General features: G+C 35.7%; 1 protein-coding gene across 1 annotated transcript; it reads right to left on the reverse strand.

Annotated features, from left to right (window-relative positions):
* Positions 1-3,583: 3,583 nt before the first annotated feature.
* Positions 3,584-23,282, reverse strand: LOC121410752 (ETS translocation variant 4-like). The gene is made up of 4 exons (XM_041603034.1): positions 22,789-23,282; positions 22,420-22,516; positions 10,422-10,469; positions 3,584-5,415 (listed from the first exon to the last, which is right to left on the reverse strand). The coding sequence occupies exons 1-4, from the start codon at positions 22,861-22,863 to the stop codon at positions 5,144-5,146; spliced, it is 492 nt and encodes a 163-aa protein (XP_041458968.1). The 5' UTR covers positions 22,864-23,282; the 3' UTR covers positions 3,584-5,143.
* Positions 23,283-24,841: the final 1,559 nt, after the last annotated feature.

A 24,841-nucleotide genomic window follows, 5' to 3' on the forward strand; every position in this document is an offset into this window, starting at 1 on the left:
GCTTATATGTTTTGTGAATAATGATGTACAAGTATGTATGTAGGCCTATAGCTCCATGCCTAAAATTTTTTACATACATGTACACCAAAATTACTGTGGTCAAGCAGCCAACATTTTCCCCACATCTTAAAGCTAAATTACAGTAGTTGCAGTAAAACACAGATTTTGGGAGAAAGTCTGTAAAACCAAGGTTAAGTATTACTATATCATCGCCGATCTAGATCTGGTACAGGCTTACCACTCTTGAATACATGTAGCACATGTCAAACTAAAAAAAAAATCTGTCAATCATCAAATGTAAATTGATTGTGAACTTTGGATTTTCAATTGGGAAATCCAAGCTGGAATTGCATCAGATAACACTGATTAAAATGTTTGCTACTCATATTTGTTAATAAATAGATACTGATACCATTAAACTTTAATTTTACATTACTGTGTACATGTGTATCATCCAATCACCAAATGTAATTTTCTAAAGACTCCTATTATACGTGTAAGACGACAAGGCTACATGTACATACGGTTTGGTATGGGAAGCAATATCCAAACAGTATCCAAATTCAAATGCAAGCAGTTTTCATGACTAAAATCAATTATCTGTACCTGAACCATAAATGAATTGCAGAGAGTATATTGAACATCTTCCGATTATTCATCTTGGCCCATTTTCAAAGCATTTATTTACACAGTCAGTTTTAACACCGGTATCTCAGGATGTAATTTCAAAAAAAGGAAAACGGATATCCACTTCTGATGAGGAAGCTTGGTTGAAAGGAAGAGGTTAAAATGACAACTTTCATTTTAGTCATGTTTCAACTAAATTTGTCAAAAGATTCTAGATACGAGACAATGGGAGTAAAATCCTCTTTAATGCCCATCTTATCATGTTTTGATTTTCATTCTTATTTGTCACTCTTTTTACTACAATTGCATTGTCTAATGTTCAAACAGATCAGTCACATATTGGATCTAAACACATGTAATAATTCTACATGTAGAGCAGATAATTCCTTATAATCAGCAATTCTGAAAGCAATGCATATGCCTACATGTCTAGGCCTATATTTCAAAGTAAAACCACTTTCATGTTTAGCTCAAATGAAAGATTGAGCTTATGATTTAACTTCAGTATCCATATTTTCCATAGCATCAATAATCCATCATTGGGTGTATAATAGGTTGATATACTATGGGAAAAAAATTCTAATAATATCATGCATAAAAAGGAACAGGAAACTGTGCATGGATAAAAAATAAGCCTTAGGCTTTAGGGTATGCTAGAACTTGCAAACTGGTTCGTACATGTACGCCTACATGTATCAGCAGAAAATATGTTTAACTCCGTGTAGACAAAATTCATGAACATTATTAACCAAAAAAGCAAAAAGCAATCAAAATGTTGCATTCCAAATTTGGGAATATTCATTTCACACACTTTACTATATCATCATCTTTGTCACAGTTACCGTGTTTACACACTGCACTGGCTTGCGGATTATCCTGCGTCGAGTTTACATGCTGCCCCAGCTCGCGGGGATCAATGGATAGAATTTACATCATGAAACACGCACTTATTGCTGGTGCAGACTTGGCTTTGTGTTTACACACAGAAAACTTGTCATGTCTGCACCCGGCTCCCAGCTCTGATCCTACTATTTTGGCGGAGCAAAATTGCCGTTTCTGCACCGCGAGCCGGTGCAAGATAATCGCATTATGACGCATAAAAAAGGGCAAGTCTGCACCACGAGCCGATGCAGCATGTACACACAGTATGGGTTATGCATTGTGAAAGTTTCTGGTTCTTGTAGATTGTGGCTTAAAATGAAAAAAAAAACTTTTTCTCTCTCTGCATTTCATTATCTCTCATCATAGATTGTGTGGGTTGAATAAAAGGTGTTGAATTAAACAGCGAGATCTACACTGGTGCTTCCTCCAGTTCCATATAAATGGAATGAATGTGGCTTACCTCATAGTACCAAATACAAAGCCTAAATCTATTCAATCAAGACCCAGTCAGATCCAATTCAACCATGCCAAATAAATTGTTTCCTCTTTCGCTCACATATTCATCATAAAAGAAAAAGAGAAGCCTTTGGTAACCCCCCCTCGTTATCACAAAAACATCCGATTTCTTAATGGCACTGAGTAAACATATTCGGGTCTGGAGGTCAATTCTTCTTAGTCTTCGCTTACAGTCCTAGAGTTAGCAGTGTCAACAGAGATGTATGAACAAATTATGGTCTTTGGCCTAACTTTTGAAGCCGTCGTTTGAATACATGGATAATGAATTAGCGATATTTAGCATATATCATTCGTGTAACTGTTTGATGAGTGTGCCGAGATATTTCATTTCATAACACTAAGTAATACAACTTGGTACTTATTCTGTTCTTGCTGAAATAGGAATTGATATAGCCTCTGTAAAGTAAATTGGATAGTTTGACTTACTAACAAACAAGGGTTATATTCTGCATGTGCCATGTTGAAGTGTAAATGTACGGTACATAGACTTGATATGTAAAAAAGCCACAAAATGAGAATGAACATTCTGTTTCTTTCTCCAATAAGTCATCAAGTTGAATTTGGGTTTAACACAAATATGACACATCAGGCAATAAATTTATTGATACGGCATTAACAAACTTTTTGATCTAAAACAAATATACATGTGCATGAACATTGTCATAAAATATGTTTTATCTCCAGATTATTTGCCAAAATGTACAGGTTTATCACAAATGATTATACATGTAAATTCATCTCGATGTGTATTCCATATAGAGTAACCTGTATCGTCCAATGTTTTATTTTGATTTATGTCACCCTTTTTATTTATTTTTTTTCATTTATTTTTTATTTTATCTCTGTTTTGTGATTTTACTGCTTTTGAACTGTTTCAAATAATTTCCAATTACCTGTAAATCTTGTGATTATATGTGATTTTGAATACCAATAAAACATATAATAAAAAAAAGCATTCTTAGCCCCTCCCCCCCCCCTTAACATGAATGCTCTGGCAGTCCTTGCAAAGTCAACTTGTAGTTTGTACAGAATTTGTAACAAGCAACCTTTTGGCATCAATTTGAATCACAGGGCTTACAGTAAATACATTTCATACCAGGATGAAAAAGAGTCTGCTAGACCCCTGTTACATCTGAGAGATTCCCTACCTCGGATCGGAAAGAAATCAGATGTAAACATCCCAAACCTACCTCGGGCCACCTTTTAGCAAATCTACCCGAGACCACATCCAGAGGTAGTCTCGGGTAGGTATTGGGCCAGCCCCACCGATTCGTAGATGTAAACGCACACAAGCTTTCGAACCTATCTCGGTCCGTTCGCCAGCTGTCAAATTACGTCATAGCGCGTGCTATCCCTTCCCCAGCCCTCTCGTTCTTCTAATGTTTTGCCATCCTTATTCTCAGCCGACACCTTTCCTCAAACCTAACTCGGATTGCCCTTTGAGAAGAAATTGCTTACAACTTTCCGGAATCAGGGAATACACATTAATATCCTTCATAATGTATTCGAGGGTCTGTACTTTTCAGGGTTTTAAATATCTAGATATAACAACTAACAACTATAAACGTAACGTACACTATCCGATCGTAACCAAATGGCGAGCTAGCAGCCGATGAGTGTAACGAAATGTAAACAACTTCAATTAGCGCGCGCAAATTATTCAGAGCCTAGATCAAGAGCGCCCTTTGGTGTTAGCTATCAGATACTGCTCTAAACCGTACTGATAGGGGAAGGAATGAACGCTGTGATGTAAACAGACCACATTTCGGACTCGTCCATTCGCGAAGCTAATCCACCAATAATCCAGTCAAGGTTGCAAGTGGTCTCGGTCGGGTCTCGGGTAGGAAACTTTAGATGTAACAGGCCTCCTAGTGAATCACACAAGGTTTGAATGATGGCACCCACTTATTTCAGATCAACTTTGTTTATGGCACTTTCATGTCACTTCAATGTCACTGGCATTACATCACCTGGGAGGTCAAAGTTATAAACTTGTACAGGTACCAGCTGGCTTGAATATATCACCAACCATCATACATGTACCTCAATTTAGGAGACTGCTTGGTCCCCATTAGCCTGAATTCCTCATGAAATGGAATACAAAATCTGAGGAAATTTACATAAATTTTGGATGTGCTGAATTCTATTGAAGTGAAGTCACCACCAGCATCAGTTTATCGCAAAATGAGGACAGTGAAGCAAAAACCTGCCATGCACTACAAATAAAAGGGACAAAATTCAAATTTCTAGTACAGACAAATAGCAGTGCGATCAGGGAAGCACTTCCCTGGTGTGGTCATTTTAAAACTGAGATACAGTAGGCCTACATAGTACACTCTTGAACATTGCTTTTTGAGTGTATAATACTTCCTTTGCAAGCAATATGTTTTTCATATTAATTTTGGATGCACTTTACTAAAATCTTGAATGTATAAGCCTATTGACTGGGGCGGAGTGTCATCACAACGACTTAACAATGCTACTTGCTAGCACTGACCTAAGTGCGATGAAAACAAAGTATAAGAAACAAAAAGAAATAAATGTCAGAAACAGCGCTAAAAATTTCAGAAAGATTTGTAAACTTCCAGGTAATGAAATGGGTAAACTTGATTATTATGACGTTCAGCACAAAGTATGAATGCAAGGTTTGTGTATTATATATTGTACATGTAGGTATGTCAAAATGCTGTGCTGCTGTACGGGTCGTTAGTGCATCGGCCGGTCAATGGCTAGGGCTCAAGAAATGCCCGGATGTTCGCCCCGGCCTATATACATGAATATAGCCACTCATACTTGGACTACACATGATTTGATTGTCCCACTTGCTTCAGTATCAGCATACAAACATTCCATCCAGTAATAATATGGCTACTAAACTTGGCTTTGATTGATTCGAGCAATCACAGACAAGAATTTATTACAAAGTACATACATTACATTATTTCTCAAAAAGACCTTATATCCAATCTGAACAGAATTTAAGAATGTTAAACCATGTCCAAACTAATGGAAATGCAACCGACTTGAAGGCAAGTCCAAAATAACATCTTTGAAAATTATCCATGAGGTGCCCAGTTAATAAAACGGTCGATCTATGCCCATGACTGGACACTGACTGTTATGTCCAGTTGATTAATTTAAAACCTCTCTCCATGAAAACATTCTTCTCTGGATGCAAAAAATGACATGAATAAGAGTATAAGACTATTTTATGCTTTTTATTTACATGTTTATTTACATCTACATGTTCATTTTTTTTTACATGATCATTATCAACATGTATGCCTTTTTTTTCATTTTTGCAATGATTACATATTATATACTTACGATTCTCAGACTGGAAATCGGGCACATACTGTTCTGGTTCTGACTCTGGACCGTAGCCAAAATCTATATGATAGAAAAAAAGAAGAGAACAAAAGAGATGGGGAGAAAGTAAAAGATAAACAATTATTGCAAAATTTACAACACAATTTAAAAAAAATACAGTATAAGTAAAATGAGTAAAATTGACTTAATTACCCTATTTCTAAAAATCTTGTTCATTCCTTCCAATAAAACAAGTTGTCAAATTCTTATGAATTTGTTTAAAAGGTGCATGAGGAACAATATTATGCAGTTACAAGTACAAGCACAATCTATGTGATATTCATACATGTAGCCCCAAATTAAATAAGAAAATAATTTCCATGAAAAAAAAATTATTATCTAGTTTAACATTTACATTCATGTTGCATTCATTATCAACGAATAGCACTCAGCAGCCCCTTTCAGGTAATTGAGTACATAGGCCTATAAGTTGCACGATTCAAAATCAGCAACCCACAGCACCAGCGCACAAATACAGTACATCCTGGGTTGAGAAAGTTCTTGTAATTTGCTTGCACACTGCAAGAATACCTAAATCTCCCTGCAAAAGTTATCTTGATTTACTACTATTTAGCGGGTATTTTCTTTTGGGAATAATACAAGTATTTGACTTTCAATTTGGCCAAAATGCTTGGTATTTTTTAAATTGGGGTAAAATCAGAGTAAATTTCTTGTTCAGAGAATGCCTTGTATTGTCATACTTAGAGGCGGTCTGAATTCACCAAGAGATGAAAACTTGAATAGACCGACCCCCTTCGATGGTTGGCCTGACAAAAACACTCTCATACAAATGATGAGCAAGGAATTATTTATGGGGTTGTTTGTCAAATATTCTTGATATGCAATGATAGACAATGCATCCTCTTGACATGTACTGGAGAATACAATGTGCAAAATATCTGCCATAAATCCTGCATTGGGACAGCCATCCATTCATAAGGGTGATTATCTCTTCTCTTGAACACAGAGATGAAGGAACAGCAATTCGTGGGAAAATGGAAAGAATTAAATTCATATTTGAAAGATGCCAAGATAAATTAAAAGGGGGATGTGACAGTAGTATCAATAGCCAAGCATATGTACATATAGCCTACATGTAGGCCTATACATGTTTTACCCCAGGAATATACTGTATATATCCGTAACATCAAATGCAGTTAAAAATATTCGAAGAGAATTCAAATTTTACCCATTCAATAAATAACAGTAGAACCAGTAATAGCCATTACATGTAGGCCTACATGTACCTGTATAGTTCACCTTGGGTATGATGAAAGTCAAGGCATCTAACATTTTATATGCTGGGGAAAACCACAACTACCACAATAACCTCCAGACTAAAACCAAACCACATCATTAGTCTTTCAACTAAAACTACATACATGTACATGGATGTATATGTATGTTATTCATGAATCAGGATATCCTTGATTCAACTGTTCAAATTCACACAAGCAATTCATAAATTACATTGAAAATGATCTATTTTAACTTACTCTGTACCATGCATGCACACTCATGGCAGCAAATTGAATAATTAATATTCAAAGTGACAAATTTGTAACTGATATCAAAATCATGGAGTTCCAACCTTACAAACAGTTGCAAATGATTTGGATTTAAAATTTTAAATGCAGTCTACAAAATGCAAACAACAATCAATATCTGATAAGTTTTGCTTATAGATTAGAGATAAATCAATATATACATGTAGCTTTTACAGACATTTATTTGTCTAGCTTGGATTTCCAAAATAAAAGTTGTGATTATAAGTAAAACACCTTTCCAAAATTTCCACTAGAACATTAAATTGTAGAAACTAAAGTAAGGACAGACAAAATAAAGCCTTATGTCAGATCATTCTTTCTTTTTAATTGTGTGTTATATTGAATCAACAATAATCATATATGTACATATTAAAAGGTCATTTTTAGAACAGAAATGAGGTGGATATGATTTGAATTGTACATGCATACCCTATTCAATACAAGTTCACTCTAAAATTCATAAATTCAGTCCAAATAAAGGGTTAATAAGGAAAAAAATATTGGTCATGTAGGCCTACATGAACATACAAGGTACCTATAAGGGGAGCATTTCATGAAAGGAATTATCAGACGTCTTATTCCACAAATCCCATTTTATCCACATTACCATAGAAATTGTTCTTCTCAGCCAATCAAAATCTAAGAAAGTTGTCAGATCTGACAACTTTTCAGACAATCAATAAAGCTGGCAAAAACAAAAATCTTGATATTTGATCAGCACAGAAATACAACCAACATAGAAATATATTATTTTGTTTTCAATCAAGAATATAGTTTTTTTCTTTTTCTATTATAATACAATAAAATCTCCTATTCCATACAGAATTTCCCCAATTCAATTCAATATACAGAAGGGAAATACACTAGACGCAGCATATACGTACTTCCTATTTATCACTTAAATTCACAACTTTTATTAAATAAGCCCGACAATCAAGTACCCAAAATAATTTTTTTAACAAATCAAGCAAATACTGTACATGTACATGCAGAACTTCATGGAAAAGTACATGTACATGTACATACAGTAGTGCTGTACAGGTATTTTTGCAAACACAAAACAGCTTTCTCCATTCTCCAAATTTCTGCTACTTCATTTCATTAAAAAAGTTTTCTTCACAATCGCAAATACTGCTGATATTTTTCACCTTTTCCACTCTCAATTTTCTTATTCCATGAAATGCTATCTTTAATGTACATGTAGGTTTCAGGGACTCAGTTTTATAATTATGAGGGGAGCAATAGAAAGCTCTCCTAAAAGTTTTAAGGGATGTGTACAGGCGGTTATTGACTGACACTATATTGTCAGAAATACATAATACAAGGGAATAAAATGTTGTACAAACAATACAAATGTGTATGATGTTGCCTGATTTCTAGTTTTCCTGCATTCATCATTTCATGTCACACAAAAAAAATCTAATTCTCTGAGGTGAGCGATAAATCGCTCTACCTGAAATGGATAAAGGCAAGCAGGAGTCCCTGAGGTTTATAACCTAGGTATCCTCTCTCAGTAATATTTCTATTTGCATTTAAAAATTAACCCTTTGAGTACTACTGTACCAATTCATACCTCAGTTACATTTGCTTTACGGTGGCCTTCCGGCGGGTCGAAAACAGTAGTTTTATTAATTTTCTTTCAAACCAACTACATAGCTGATACAAAAAGTGTTAAAACTGCTGTTTTCGACTCGTCATATGGCCGCCCTAGAGCAAATGTGACTGAAGCATACTTGTAGGATATAAACAAAGCTACAGAGATAATATCTTGAAATTTTCAGCCCATTCCATGCATGCTTGAGAATAACCGAAGGCGTTTATAGTGCAAGACAAAAAAATGCTGATATTCTACTTTGATAAATACATGTAATTGGTTAGACCCACATTGTAATTTATCCCCAAAATATATTTTCTATTTAATCTTTTTATGGCACGCATACATGTATTCAAATAGTGGCAAGCACTTTGGGGGCATATATACCAAAACTAATATATTTTTAATCAGTGTGGCTTTCATTTCAAATTTAAATGATTATATTACCGAACAGTATTTTCTAATAGGTAAAGCTACAAACAGACTAATATCTATGAACAGTACACTTAAGAAAATACATGTATACAAATTTTTATAATATACCCTTGGCACCTGTTGCATTTAACTTTTGCCATTAAAAAAAAATTGGCAAAAAAAGGGTTTTATACAACGGGCCCCTGGACTGGTACATGTATACCAGGGAGTGGGAGTTGTTCTGTGTATACATACATGTACATGAAATGTGACTTCAGAGTAGTGGTGGTACAGAATGTACATGTACACTGTACTACAATCCTTCCCCCACTCAACTTCTTTTAATCATCACATTTTATTCTCAATTATTTATAGTTATCTTCCACATTTCCATCAACCATAGCAAGCTTGGTACAAATAAAAAAAAACTCTCAGAAAAAATTGGAGGGAACCTGATAAAATTTCTGTACTCCAGGTGTAGACTATGCACGCATGGATTCAATATAGCCTTGCATTGCATTTGTCGAGACCATCCCTAAGCTGAAACTTCCTCCTGTCATTCATATGCAAATCAGCTCCAGTGAGTTTGGGGTAAACAAGTTTTCTATAGATATCAAAATAGTGGATGCTGTCATAGGGCTCAGTTCAGTCCATAGAATTGAAGCTGAAAAGAGTGGATCTTGCCCGAAGTTGCCCCCCCCCCCCCTCCCCTCATTCTCTGTCTTGTCTCTCTCTCTCTCTGTCTATACTCTTTCTCCCTCTATTGGTACTGAGTTTGCCACCATCTCATTTAAAAATTGTTTTACCCCCCTTTTTCCCCCTTTTTTTACCTTTCCTTGTTGACAAGTATCTCTGCCTGTTTTTCCTTTATTTAATCTTTCTATTTTTCACAATTACTTCTGGATCTCTTATTCTTTTCATCTGGTGCCTACTTTCCTATTAAATGACTCCACCCTCATCTCACATCTCATTAGCAATGAATCTTCATTCTTCCGATATTTTGAAAGACACGTTAATTATGGTTGTGACTAACATTGCAAAACCAACAACTTCATGAATTGTTCATAGGTGTACACTTTACCACATTTTAGCTTTCTTAGTACTTCTGATCACATTGTAATTTGCGATACATATTATGTTTATCAATGGGCAAAAATATAAACTACATGTAATTCCTATTCCAGTTTCATAGCATAAAATTTTGTGTGGAGGATTAAAAAAAATCAATAAATATCCACCCAATGCAACTCATTCACATTAAGCAAAATTTGGGTAACAAAAAAGATTTGGCCTCCAATTTACACAATAATTATTACTTTTTCATATGAATAAATTTTGGACAAAACTAATGGATAATTTATATTTACTAGACAATTATTATGCCTATATGTATGTAATACAAATAATTTTTTTATGGATTCACCTTTACATACTAGACTTCAATCAAAATTAACAAAATTAAAAGAACTCACCATCAGCTAACCATTCTTCTTGTAATTGATCAAGATCATGAAATAGTTCTGCAAGGAAAATGAGTAAAAGAAATAATGGAATTAAACTGCATGGAATACAGTACATGTACAAATATTTGTGTTGTGATGGATTACAATTTACATGTAAATACATGGATGAAAAAAGCACCTAGGAGTTATTATACGTCAACTTGCAATGTACAAGGTGATTTTTTCGGCATTCAATGTTTCCTTTGTAAAAGTCAATTTTTTATATGAAAAAATATATGATTCAACATACATCTATTCTACATGTAAAGAAAATTATCCTTTGATACTGCCATTCTCTGGTAAAAGTGATAATTTGAATGAAACAGAACGCACATAAAATCACCATGCTAAATGTACAGTACATCAAATGGTCTCGTTACACGTTTGAGATGGAAATCAAACTTAGGCGAGTCTTATACAATATGAATTTTAATAGTGGAATGGCTTCCATTCATTTTTTCCCCCACAGGACATGTAACTGGGGAAAATTAGTAGTTAACTCCAGATCTATAGGATTTTGTCCTTGCTCTACATTTAGGCCCCCATGTACAGTGTACATTGATTAGTTTCTCCATATTGTAGTCAGAATAAATGATAGACTTACAACCATTAGAAATTTGTGTAATGAAAGTCAAGATTTTTTGTGAAATGAGAATGAACTAAAAAAACCCACTGCATATTGATTTATAATGCACATTAACAAACATGATAAAGAGATCCTGTCAAGACTAGAGTGATGGACATAAATTCTGACACATTAGAAAATGGAGAACATAATTTTGAGCATGATATTCTGGAGTCTTGCTGGTCGTTGTCATGTCATGGTAATAGAATCTTGTACCCCTGGGGGGCTTTCAACGAGTCATCCATCTGCATATTACATTTGTCCTGTTCAAGTCATATGCCTGATCAGTATTACTGGCAATAAGGGAAGGGGGCCCTCATCATCAATGCCACAGACTACTTCATTGTACAGTCTAGCAAATTACAAAATTTACCACAAACAAAATCTTCTGTTTATGTATACTGCAGTAATTGTACTATACATACAGTGTGTCCACAAAAAAGGAAGCCGGGATTCCCATGTCTATTTTTCTTTAAATGCAAATGAATAACTGTATATTTAATCTACATAATCATGTAATTCAATTATTTCTCTTGAAATATTTTGATACCTAACATGTGACGAACACGCATTAATGGGCAAAACCCGGTAGCGCAAAAAATCGGACAAGATTGGTGCATGATACGACGCACATGCTTATTTGACGATTGGCTCATAAAAATCCCGCATCCGCCCCTGGTGGCCTCCCAACCTTGTAGCACTATCCATGGTAAAAATTTACTAAAAAATATTTTGTTCAGATAACATAACATAAATATAAATATAATATTGAACCCGTTATCGTCTTTTCCTGGGATTAAGGAAAATATATGTGCAGTGTGAACTGAAAAGCAATACAAGTAGCAGCACTACAGCAAAAAAAAATTTTTTTGACGGTGCCACATAGTACACCAAATTTGTTAAAAACTTCATGGGTACATGTACATGTACACATACATTTGTTCAGACTACATATACCCTCACATTTTACTTCTTCTTGCCCTTGCTCACATCATGGACATACTACATGTAGGTTATGCCCACATCCTCATGTTATTGCAAAATTATGAAAATCATGAAAAGAGCTGGTACCATAAATTAAAATGATAGACTCTGTAAAAAAAACAAGTAAATATTGTCCCAGTTCATTGGGTCACTGCATATTCCAGTCTATTGTAGATTCATTTATTGCATTTTCTGTCAATAATGTGCCAAAGCCTATAGGCCTACCCTCAATGTGTCAAAATACTTTGATCTACATGTATAGTGTAAATGGTCGCATTTCATAAGTTGGGTATGCAAAAAGGGTGGCGTATGAACAATTTTCCACACAGTGCCATGGATAAATTGTTGCTACATCACAGCATCTTAACCAAATTTATTGAGTAATATCTCATTTTGAAGCTAGAACTATAGGCTAAATATATTACTATGAATTAGATCAATACAATATCAGGGCGTTTTAAAGCAGGGAACAACTAAATGTCATAAAAATTTGACAATTTTGACAATATGCAGCAATGGAATACATGCATATATGTCAGCTCTGATCTGCAACCTTATCAATTAGTAAACCGGAGAGATTTGGTTAATTATCTAATTTGTAATCTTAATTTTTAGTACAAATGTTGTGTATCATTGCAACAAACATTTCTACCCATGATGTTGTCATTTTGCCAAGCATACAAATTCAATGACAGGTATTTTGGGGGCAGAAATGTGAAATTAAATACTGTTAATTAATTAGTATCATTAACATGCATAAAATAATAGATAATTATTTTATTTTTGGTACAGATTTAATCATTGATGTTTCAAGATTATAACTGCAAAATACTAGGGTGATCCAATGTTGCATTAACTTTTGACACGATTTTATGTGCAGCAGGTCCAATTTGAGAAAATCGCATTTCAAAATTCACATTTACATTGACATCTATGTAATAATTAGCTGTTAATTAGTCATTTTAAGGAGAAATAACGGTATTCAAAACTTAAAACTTTTTTCATTATGTAGAGAATGGTAATAGCTATAACATATCAAATAATAAAATTATTGACCATTTTTACCGTTTGCGAAATTGGACCACCTTATGACATGCGACCAAATGTACATCTACCTTTAGGCTTTAATTTCCAAGTTTATCAAAAAGTTGATTTGAATACAAAAAGAGAAAAATCCAAACAAGCAAAGCAATGAAATATCCTCCCCAAATCAGATATAAAAATGCTATTTTGCAATATTGGGTCCGCCAATGTTAGTACATGTAATTAGAGTCAGTGTCTACGAGGAAAACAATAAAAACATTCTGCTTATTTTCACATTTTTGTGAAAGTATTAGAAATAAATATTGAAAATCAATTAATTACATCTAATAAATTTTGATAGAATTTCAAAGATTTGTCATGTGTCCTTGACTGTAGCTCCATGGTAAAACTGTACCATTTTCACTTTTCATCATTTCATTCATCAAAAGCCAAGAAGGCCTATATTTCGATAGATATCCGTTCTGAGACACAACAATACAATTAAGATTCTTCCAGTCTATTCATATATTTTTCTCAAGGGTCTAGATATATTCAGTTCCTCTCCCATGCAAAATGCTCAAAAAACCTACATGTAATCTCTGCAGTGTCTTTGATAAAAAAAAAAACGACCAACACACTACACGCACAGTTAGCATCTTGTCACAATGCAATAGAACCAATGATGGGATACACAACACAAATCCCCCAGTCCTGGTGTGTTCACCATCTCAATTAAATTAGCCCTCCCATGTGTAGTGTGTTCAAAACTCATTTACCCGAAAATGAAGTTTATCTAATTATGATTCGCAGACGAACATTGATTATACTGCTGTCCGAGTGCATTGGACGATAATTTCTTTTCTTCTGGGCACTCAGTTTGACCTACATACATGTACACATATATACAATATATCCAAACAAACTGTTCTCTACCAATGAAAAATACATGTAGACCTACATGTACATCTTTGAGAGCACTTGATGTACCTGTAACTATAATCAATCATACTATCCCGTAATTACTCATCAGACGAGTACCAATATATCAAATTCAGACAATCTCTCTGTGCCATGTGTATGGCATGATGATCATGTACAAATCAGTGCATTACTAATACAGCAGTAATGCATACAGCATGAAATGTCATTGGTCAATTTCCAATTTACAATTCCTCTTTTTTTTTAGTCACATTTCATATTGATTTTATCATTATAAAAAAAAGATCCCAAAAATGGGATAGTAGCCTTTTTTTCTTAGGCCTTATAATCCCCCAAACAAAAATTAGACCTATCACTGAAGGTGATTAACACCGCCACCGTACATCGTTACCATGGCAACAATATCCAAGAACAAGGGAAAAATATTTCTTGCCTATTTCAACCAGCTATCATTAGAATTGGTTAAAAACTGATAAAGTAGTTTGAACCAGAAAATTTGTACCCAATTTTAGACATATAATTTGTTGTTACCATGGCAACACAATTTTCAACTCGTATGAAAAATGTGTCTTGCACATTTTCCCCCAAGACCATTGTGTGATCCAAATATCAAGATAAATTTTTTTAAATTGAGAAAGTAGTTTGATGCGCAAGATTTGCACCATAATTTTGGGCATTTTATGCTGTCACCATGGCAATGCAATTTCAACACGTACAAAAAGTGTCTTGCACATCTTTACCCCAAGACCAATGTGTGGTCCAAATTTCAAGAGAATTGGTTGAAAATTGAGAAAGTATTTCAATGCGCAAGATTTGCAACAGACCGACCGCCTGCCCGACCGTACATCGATTCCTACATGTATAACCCCCTTCAAACTTCATTTGGGGGGTACAAAGAAAAAGAAAGAAAGAAAACTTGGCCCCTTTTCCGAAGGGAGATCACAAGATACCGGGGTAAAGCAATTTGTAAACCACACAGAGTAGTCAGTACTATTCACAATAAATATTGATTGTTAAACAGTTCACTCTCAGGAAAAACCCTGTGATGCATAACAGACAGTGAAACTGTAATGACCTGACAATGGATTTTGACAATTCAACAAGAATCTGCTCTTTGACGTAAATTATTAATCAATAAAGTAAACTAGTATACAGTGTTGCATTGTGTTGACTGTTGAGTCACAATCACATTTCAGAATTTGCCTGACCTTTTGTACTAATGATTAACACACTGAAGTTGAGAACAAATAGAAAAACAATCCAGAAATTTATGCAGTAGGCCTACATGATATCATAGATATAATAATAAAAATAAGTAAAACTATTGCATTTTTTTTATTTCAATAAACAAAACTAGTTCGAATAAGATAACTAGATGAAAAAAAAATAGGTAAGCCTAAGACACAAAGAAAATGGTAATTGAATCAGTGATGACGTTTTAAAAATTTCATTTCCCTGACCAATTAATTCTCATAAACTAGGCAACACTTATGATACCAATGGAACTTATAAATCAAAACAATATAATATACATGTAGTGTTCAAAATAATAATAAACATCAATATACAGTTATACATGCACATGTACGGTTTGAATTTTTTTTTTTTAACTGAAGGATTCACTGAATCACTGTACTACACAATGATACCCCAAATATATAGCCTCTTGATGACGTCCATACATACTGTACATTGTACATGTCGGCATAGACATTGTCAATTCATTTTTACAAAGAATATGCAATGTACAACGCAGACACAGGAAAATATATGTAGGCCTACACTGTACACAGCAACTGCTAATCTCCGCAATGATGGGGTTAGTGTTATGATAAAATGATAGATTGGAATTTCATCAATGCTGAGATGACCCTAACAGATGTCAGTTTTTAACCAAATCTTGGGTGTTGTTCACTCTACAACCATGTTTCTATCGTTCACATTAGATGACAAGGTGACTGCCAGATTGAACTTGTCTTCTGCAAACACAAGTTGACATTAAGGAGAATAATAAAAGCTCTTTTTGCAGCAAAGGAAATTATTTTTCTTCTCCTTATTTCTGTTAATCAAAAAGCTAGTATAAATAATATTATGACTTTTTTCAAAATTTTCCTTAAAACTCACCCTTCCTCCAATCTATGTATTCTTTAAATAATATTCTACACTCCTCAAATAAAGTCATGAACAAACAAGAAAGTTGTAAGGTGTACACTACAACCATGTTTATCCTTTTTTTCACTTCATCATGTTTTGGGTTAGGTTTATGTTCCCTCATGTCAAGCTGGGAAAACATCCAAGTACATGCAGGCCTTCATGGTTTCATCAGCAAGATATCATGTACATGTACTAGTACCCTACAAATAATACCTGTGCCCATTCCATCAGTGACAGAGCAGCAAAGAGCTTTGACCTGTCACTTCAATCACTTGACCATGAACACTTTAACAGCAAAATTGAATGTTTAAAAATAATACCTCCATTCTATAAATTTTCTTTCATCTCCACATCGCTCTTTATTTGTTATGATTCTTGCCTATTAGTATGATTAATGGGTATATTTCATGATTCTTGCCTACTAGTATTTGAACATTGATGGGTATATTTGCTACATGTATTTGATAAATATGATGGTGGCCCCATGTCTGCGCACCTAATAATTTAACTTAATAAGATAACAGAAAATTTCAATTAATAACATGTTCCTTATATTTTTATCATTAGGTGTGCCAAAAATCTCATAAAAATCTGAGAGAGTTCAGAAAAATATCTGATTTTGTTGGGGAAAAAACCTCAGCCAATCACTTAAGGATTGAACAAAAAAAGGTGCCCATGTCTGCGCATCCATTCACTTTACACATGATTCAGAAATTTTTATGTGGAAGGCTGCATTTTGAGGCTGTCACATGAAATGCTGGAAATTCAATATTTTTCCATCATTTTGAACTCGTCAGAATTTTTAATGAATTTCATTCTATGTATTGCATGGATAAAGTTTGTGGTAGTTGCGTACATCTTCTTTTATTAGAATCGCGCAGACTTGGGGGACCTGACCATAATGCTGAAAACTCAATATGGGGAAAAAAAATATATATCTGACTGGTATTTGGGACACCGGAGTATCCGTGTTGATCCAGAGACATTAAACCTCACATTACTCAGTGCCAGATATATTATAAACTTATAGATATATACATGTAGGTCTATGTGTGTGTGTGGGTGGGTTGTGTGATCAAGCGCCTTTAGAACATTGATTCATGATTTTGCCCCTGCTTAGTGCAAGATAGGCTATTGGATTTCTGAACACTTTAAAAAAGAAAACAGCCTCTTCACAATTTGGATTTCACATCAAATGTTTCATACAGATAGGGTCTGTAACGATGGCCTACTATAGCTTAAAGTGTAGTACAGAGGAGGCAGTGACAAACAAGTGTGTATGGGATGAGCAACTTTAATACAAGTGAAGTATTCTTCAGTTTACAGATTATAAGGTGTGGTAGTGGTCAGCATCTTAACCACTCACTGGACATAGGATATATACAAGATATAATTATGTTTGCACAAGGAACAATGGTTCATTATAACTATACCTGGCTTTGGGAATGAATGCAAAAGCCTAGTCTTTATACCTAGTCTCATTACATCTCCCCTCTTAAGTTTGGAAATTCAACTTTAAAAAACTTTCAAATATAACAGGCATTGAACAGTTGAATGGTATTGATGTTTTCTATATACAATTCTATATCTCAAGTTTTAATATCACTTGAAATTATGGGTATTTTGATTTGCCATTGCAAGCATGCCTATACTATATCCAGTTTACAAATCAAATAACATGTTTAAACAAAGTATAAAATAATACTATCTCAAAAATAACAACATCAATATTTGTTAATATTTACTGATTATTTCTTCTTTTTTTCAAATAATTATTATCCAAATGATTGTGATAGTCCTATATTAATTACGATATAGTCCTGTTTATCTCCTTTTTTAAAATTATTAATCAAATAATTACTCATCGTCTCTCCGCTGTTTAGATTTCTTGTACTAATTATTATTTATTCAAGGAATAGCAACAAAGTATTCAGGGGGTTTAACTATTCTACCATATCTTGTTTTGACAACAGATGGCTCTGCCCTTTCAGGTGGTGCAACCTGTGTCACAGGAATATCACTATCAATATCATTGTCAACATCAAGCTCACGGCCACGATATTTCACCAGATCTTTTCGATTTCGGCGGTAACATTGACCATTGCTACTTTGAACAACGTATGATCTTGGCTGTGAACTTTGTTTGACAACAACAACTGGCTTCCACTTGTCATTTTCACGCATCATGACAGTTTCCTTGGGAACAAGTGGTGGCAAAGCCTTGGTACTACGATCATAATACTGCTTTTGCTTTGCTTGTTTTTGATGCAGCATTTTTTGAACTGATTTAACAGTTTTCGGCTTTAGCAGCTTTGCCGAAGTTGGAAAGCGCGTTTGAGTGCGTCTGCCAAAGAAAAGCTGCGCTGGAGAAGGCAAATTTTCGCTTGGAGTATTGCGATAATCAAGTATGGCAAGGTTAACATCTTTGCCATCAATTCTAGCTTTCTTGATTATGTTCTTCATAATTTGCACTGCTTTCTCCGCTCGACCGTTTGATTGTGGGTATCTTGGCGAGGATGTTGTGTGCCGTATCTGATACTCACGCATGAATTGTTGAAATTCATATGAGGCGTACTGAGGTCCGTTGTCAGACACCACCTCATCCGGTATTCCGTATCGTGCAAATTGCTCTTTGCAATACGCTATTATGGTAGATGACCTAGTATTCTGCAATTTCTTTACCTCTATGAAATTAGAGTAGTAATCTACCAGGATGATGTAGCTCTCATTCCCTAACTCGAACAAATCTGTGCCCACTTTTTGCCAGGGCCTGATAGGGATTTCATGTCCAATCATAGGTTCCTTCTGATTCTGCCTACGGTACATGCTGCATGTCGGGCAGCGAGACACTACATCTTCTATTTGTTTAGACATTCCGGGCCAAAACATTATGTCTCTTCCTAACCGTTTTGACTTTTCTATGCCTTGATGACTCTCATGGAGTTTTGATAGCATCATTGATCTCAGTGATTTCGGAATCACAACTTTCTCTGACTTGAAAATCAAACCATCTTCTATTGTCAGGACATCACGATAGTCCCAGTACGGCATGATTTGTGAAGGAACTTTTGACTTTGATTCCGGCCAGCCCGCGCGAATAACTTCTGCTAGATTATTCAAAATTTCATCCTTTTGTGTTTCTGACTTTAATTCAGCGATTCGCGTTTGTGACATCGGCAGGCATGTCACCATACAGATTGGAATTTCATCGTCAATTCCATCATCATTACTTTCCGGCAAATAACTACGGCTAAGCGTATCCGCGATTACAAGGTCCTTACCGCGCTTATACTTTACATCTATTTGATATTTCTGAATCCTTAATAGCATTCGCTGTAGTCGTGGTGGCGTTTCGGCGAGCGGCTTTTTCATTATCGATTCCAAAGGCTTATGATCTGTTTCTGCAGTAAATTGTCTGCCGAATAAGTACTGATGGTACTTTTCACATCCAAACATTACTGCATACAATTCTTTCTCAATTTGAGCATATCGGCGTTGGGTTGGTGTAAATGACCGTGACGCATATGCAATTGGCATGCCCTCCTGGAGTAGGACTGATCCAACTCCATCTTTAGACGCATCCGAGCTTACCACTACTGGTTTTGTCACATCATAATATCGAAGCACCGGAGCTTCAGTAACCAACTTTTTCAACCTATCGAAAGCATCCGTCTGGTTTTGCTGCCACTCCCATGTTACATTTTTGTCTAGTAACATGCGAAGTGGAGCTGTTTCGTTTGCCAAGTTCGGAATGAACTTCCCTAGATAATTGATGGTGCCGAGAAATCGCTGCAGCTCGGTCTTATTGGTTGGAATCGCCATTGCCCTAACCGCTTCAACCTTTTTAGGGTCTGGTTTAACTCCCTGCGCTGTCAATACATGACCTATGTATGTTACTTCTTTGACTTTGAACCTACACTTCTTTGGATTTAGTTTCATGTTTCTTTCTTTTACGCGCTGCAGTACTTGCGCAAGGCGATGGTCGTGCTCGGCATCATCCTTGCCCCAGACAAGAATGTCATCCATTATCACTTCCACCCCTTCTAATCCTTCTAGAATCTGGTTCATTCGCCGCTGAAATATTTCTGGCGCTGAGTTTATGCCAAATGGCATACGCGTGTACCGGTATCTACCATAAGGCGTATTGAATGTGCATAGTTTTGAACTTTCCTCATCTAATTTCAATTGCCAATACCCGCAATTTGCATCAAGTGTACTAAACACTTTGGCATTAGGCATTTTTGCCACCACTTCTTCCACTGTTTTCATCGGGTAATGTTCCCGTCTTATTGCATCATTTAGATGTTTAGGATCTAAACATATTCGTACCTTATCTGTACCCTTCTTAGCTACTACAACCATACTATTTACCCAAGGTGTTGGTTCTGTTTCTTTAACGATCACACCTAGTTTTTCCATCCTTTCAAGTTCAGTCTTTACTTGTTCACGTCTTGCCACTGGTACCCTTCTTGGAGGATGAATCACAGGCACTGCATCTGGCTTCAGATGGATGTGATGTTCTCCTTCCAAGCATCCGAGTCCATCGAAGACGTCAAACTCCTGTAGGATGTCTGGTTGCAGCTGGATAGTGCTCTCTAGCGCTTCAATTCTCTTGATGAGACCCAGGTCCTCACAAGCTTCAAGACCAAGGACTGGCGTCACATTTTGAGACATAACAAAGAACTCCAGTCGATGTAGCTGTCCTTTGTACTCTGCAAGTACTATGCATTCTCCTGCTGGATCCATCCTTTGCTCAGAGTAGCAAAAAATCCTAGTCCTGGATTTTCTCAGTTTTGTGTTATTGAGCTCCTGAAATATGGACATAGGGAGCACATTGCATTGAGCTCCGCTATCAAGCTTCAGTTTTACAGGTTTCCCTTCTATGTCCAGAGTCACCCACCATGTCTTCGGCTTATTTCTCTTTGCACCGGCATGGATAACATCAACGAACAGTTCATCTTCTCCATCTATCTGCTCAACCTCGTGTACTTTCTTGCTGAATCCATTTGAATTGCCACTTTTACACACATTGGCGAAATGGTTCATCTTTCCACATTTGCGACATTCTTTTCCAGATGCTGGACATGTCTGACCTTGTCCATGACTTTTTCCACATCTGTTGCATAATTTTTTGTCCTTTTGTGTCCATTTCTTCTTCTGTGAAGGCACCTTGCGTTTCACAACTTGCTGAACACTCCTGTCTGCTCCATCTGACGTCAACTTGTTGACTTGTATTTGGCTCACTTCTGCAGCTCTGCATATATCGATAGCTTTTTGAAGAGTCAAGTCCTTCTCTCTAAGAAGTCGAGCCCGTGTTGCATCATTTCTTATCCCGACGACAATTCTGTCCTTAATGAGACTGTCATTAAGTGATTCAAAAGCACATGTCTTTGCTTTTGTTTTCAAATCAGTGACAAACTGATCAACTGATTCATCCGCTTGTTGAAAACGCGTATTGAAAACATGTCTCTCAAAAGTCACATTTGTTTGCGGTTCAAAATGCTCAGAAAATTTACTCAGGAGCGAATTCACATCCTCCCTTCTGGTTTGTCCATCTTCGGCAGTTTCTTCAACTTCAGCAAAGGTATTATAAATGTCCAAGGCTTCTTCGCCAATAACGTGTAGCAGTGTGCTACGCTGGACATCAGCGTCCTTTCTATTCAAACCACTGGCAACCAGATACAGGTTAAATCTTTGTTTCCACCGTTTCCAATTTTCTGCAATATTTCCTTGCAGTGACAGAGGCTCTGGAGGTCTCATTCCATCCATGATTAAAGATAGATTTTTACTTCTGACACCATGTAACGATGGCCTACTATAGCTTAAAGTGTAGTACAGAGGAGGCAGTGACAAACAAGTGTGTATGGGATGAGCAACTTTAATACAAGTGAAGTATTCTTCAGTTTACAGATTATAAGGTGTGGTAGTGGTCAGCATCTTAACCACTCACTGGACATAGGATATATACAAGATATAATTATGTTTGCACAAGGAACAATGGTTCATTATAACTATACCTGGCTTTGGGAATGAATGCAAAAGCCTAGTCTTTATACCTAGTCTCATTACAGGGTCTAGTTGTAAAATTTGTAAATAATAATATCTAATATATTTCTTAACATAAAACATCACTTGCGAAATTCATGATATTGCTACAACTGGACCAACTGGTGAACACTAGCGTAGAGTGTATCATTTCTAACTAGAAATTTAGTCATAATCTATCTAGGATCTCCATCTCACCTTTGGAATCTTTATCCAAATCTCCCTTTGGTTTTCCACATGATGCACCTTCAGTACAGGTTTCACAATCAGGGACTTCATCAACATCAGGAACAGTCTAAGAACAACAAAGGATAAAAAGAAAATGAATACGAAATTTGTAAAAACAAATATGAAAACAACTTTACTAAACTTATTCATTGGAATTGGAAGACCGACCCGACCCGTACCGTCCCAAATCGGAAACGAATGTTTCCGGTATGCAAATTAGGTCATTCATAAAGTTTGTGTATTGGAAGCCTGTGTGCAATATGGCTGCCTGCGAAACTTCGAACGAGAAATCGGAATGATGTGGGTGATGTGGTCGAAAATAATGACAATTTAACAAACCTGTGAGTCTAGAAAGGGCACCTGCTGGTCGTAAAATCCATCTGACTGGTCATCATAACTAGATGGTCTATACATTTTGGACGGACTTTGACGTATTTCCAGATTCTGAACGAAGAAACATCAATTCTGGTATCGGTAAATTAGCGGAGTTCGGAGCGAGTTGAATGCGCCGTTCGTTAACATGCGTGGTTCCTCCAAACAGCTGACCGAATGATGCTGGCAGCGCAGACAAACCAAAAGGCAAAAAGCCAAAATTACCCCTCTTCCCTCGTCCAAACAATTATCCACAATGGTAGTCCATGATGACCATAAACAGGTTTAACACGTGAATAACTCTCCAATAGAAGATGGAAATCTTCCAACAATGTCACTCAAATTTTGTGACATAAATCGGACATCTCCAAACACAGCCGAAGAGCTTTTCACCTGTCGCCCACCTTTTCACTGTTTATAATCGTATCGCACGAAATTGCTCGCACGATCGAGTTGCCGTAGCATATCGCGCGATTTAGCGAGTACGGCGCGCAGAATTGACAGGTGCATCAATATGAATATTGCAAGAAGTTATTTCAAGGTGAAGGTCTTTATAAAATATGACGCTGTCTTCAGAAGTCGATTACAGGCTGATAATTCCCGGGGATAATTCAATCATTGCAGAAAATTTTAGCAATCTACTCCAGGAAATTACCACCTCACCAATGTAGGAATTGCAAGGGATAGTCTTGTTGGAAAAAAACCCCTGAAGAGAATCAACTTAGAATCCAATCAAGAACATATACCCTTTCAATACATGGTATCTGATACGGATAATACCCAGATATCAGAGAGTAAATTTCCGAATCGGGTAGATTTGACACCCTCTAATATCTATATTGAATATTAACAAAATAACATTATAATCATGATTATTATTATAAAATAATAATATTGATGATGATGATGAAAATGATGATGATGATGATGATGACGACGACTACTATAAAAGTAGTAATAATAAAAAATAATAACAAAAACAACAACGATAAACATAACTATAATTCAGTAGGTCCCCGTGTTAAAAGTGTATATGCCAATATGCGGTGGCAGTGCCAAGGGGAAGGGGGTAGTAGATTTCATCCCCTATATGATATTAATGTAGTGAATGAAAAGGGGGCAAGGGAAAAGAACAAGGAAAAATGAAGAAGGATATTGCAAACATTGTTTTGGGTCGTTTGACTCTATATATTCCTAATATCATGATTATTCAATTGAGAAAGAAATGACACCCCTTTTGGTTTGCCTTGAGTCCACTGATACAGATTGTGGAAGTTTGAACGCTCCCCGTGGAGTGAAGAAGAATTGTGTCCGCTTGGCCAGGATCCTATTAGTCGTTCGATATATCAAGTGCTATAAAAACTGAAATATCATGACGATGATAATTATTTTTTAGATAATAAGAGTGAGTAATGATAAGGGATGATTTACGTTTTCATTTCTTAAATATCTAACAGAACATTTCAAAGAAAAAAAAATGATTTGGTATCTCGTGAAAAAAAGGACAACATTAGAAAATACAACTTGCACCTTACCTCATGACAAACATATAAAGTAAAATTGTAATTATACACGTGATGAGTATTTCTGATAATAATCCGAACCGTGCAGAGTGGATAATGCCTGATGCATAATATATACATCACTATAGATTACATCTTTTCTTCAGATCTCCTCCATGCAGACATCATGAAGCACCTGGATGTTCTTTTTGGAATTTTAATGACGTATTGAAAGTCGTATAACTGAAACTGTTACTATGTGATAGATCTTTTAAAGCCATACTCCATATAGGGTTTTATTGTTAAAGGAGTATACTCCGGGCTGTAAATATTTGTATCTAAATAGAGTAAAATTCATAGAGCAAAATGCTGAAAATTTCATCAAAGTCGGATGATAAATACAAAGTTATTCAATTTTAAAGTTAAGCAATATTTTTTCATAGTTATGCACGTCATCATAAATAATTCATTAGGTGGGCTGATGATGTCACATCCCCACTTTCATTTTTTTATGTAAT

This window comes from Lytechinus variegatus, chromosome 3 (genome assembly GCF_018143015.1).
Source record: "Lytechinus variegatus isolate NC3 chromosome 3, Lvar_3.0, whole genome shotgun sequence".
Lineage (NCBI taxonomy): Eukaryota > Metazoa > Echinodermata > Echinoidea > Temnopleuroida > Toxopneustidae > Lytechinus > Lytechinus variegatus.

What these genes read in the sequence shown, in the direction of transcription:
- LOC121410752 (XM_041603034.1), bottom strand. Translation starts at nt 22,863, where the DNA reads ATGTATAGACCATCTAGTTATGATGACCAGTCAGATGGATTTTACGAC. An exon ending in TTTGGATAAAGATTCCAAAG is followed by an intron (nt 10,470 to 22,419) that starts GTGAGATGGAGA and finishes TTTTCCTTGCAG; the next exon opens with AACTATTTCATGATCTTGAT. An exon ending in AGAAGAATGGTTAGCTGATG is followed by an intron (nt 5,416 to 10,421) that starts GTGAGTTCTTTT and finishes TCTATCATATAG; the next exon opens with ATTTTGGCTACGGTCCAGAG.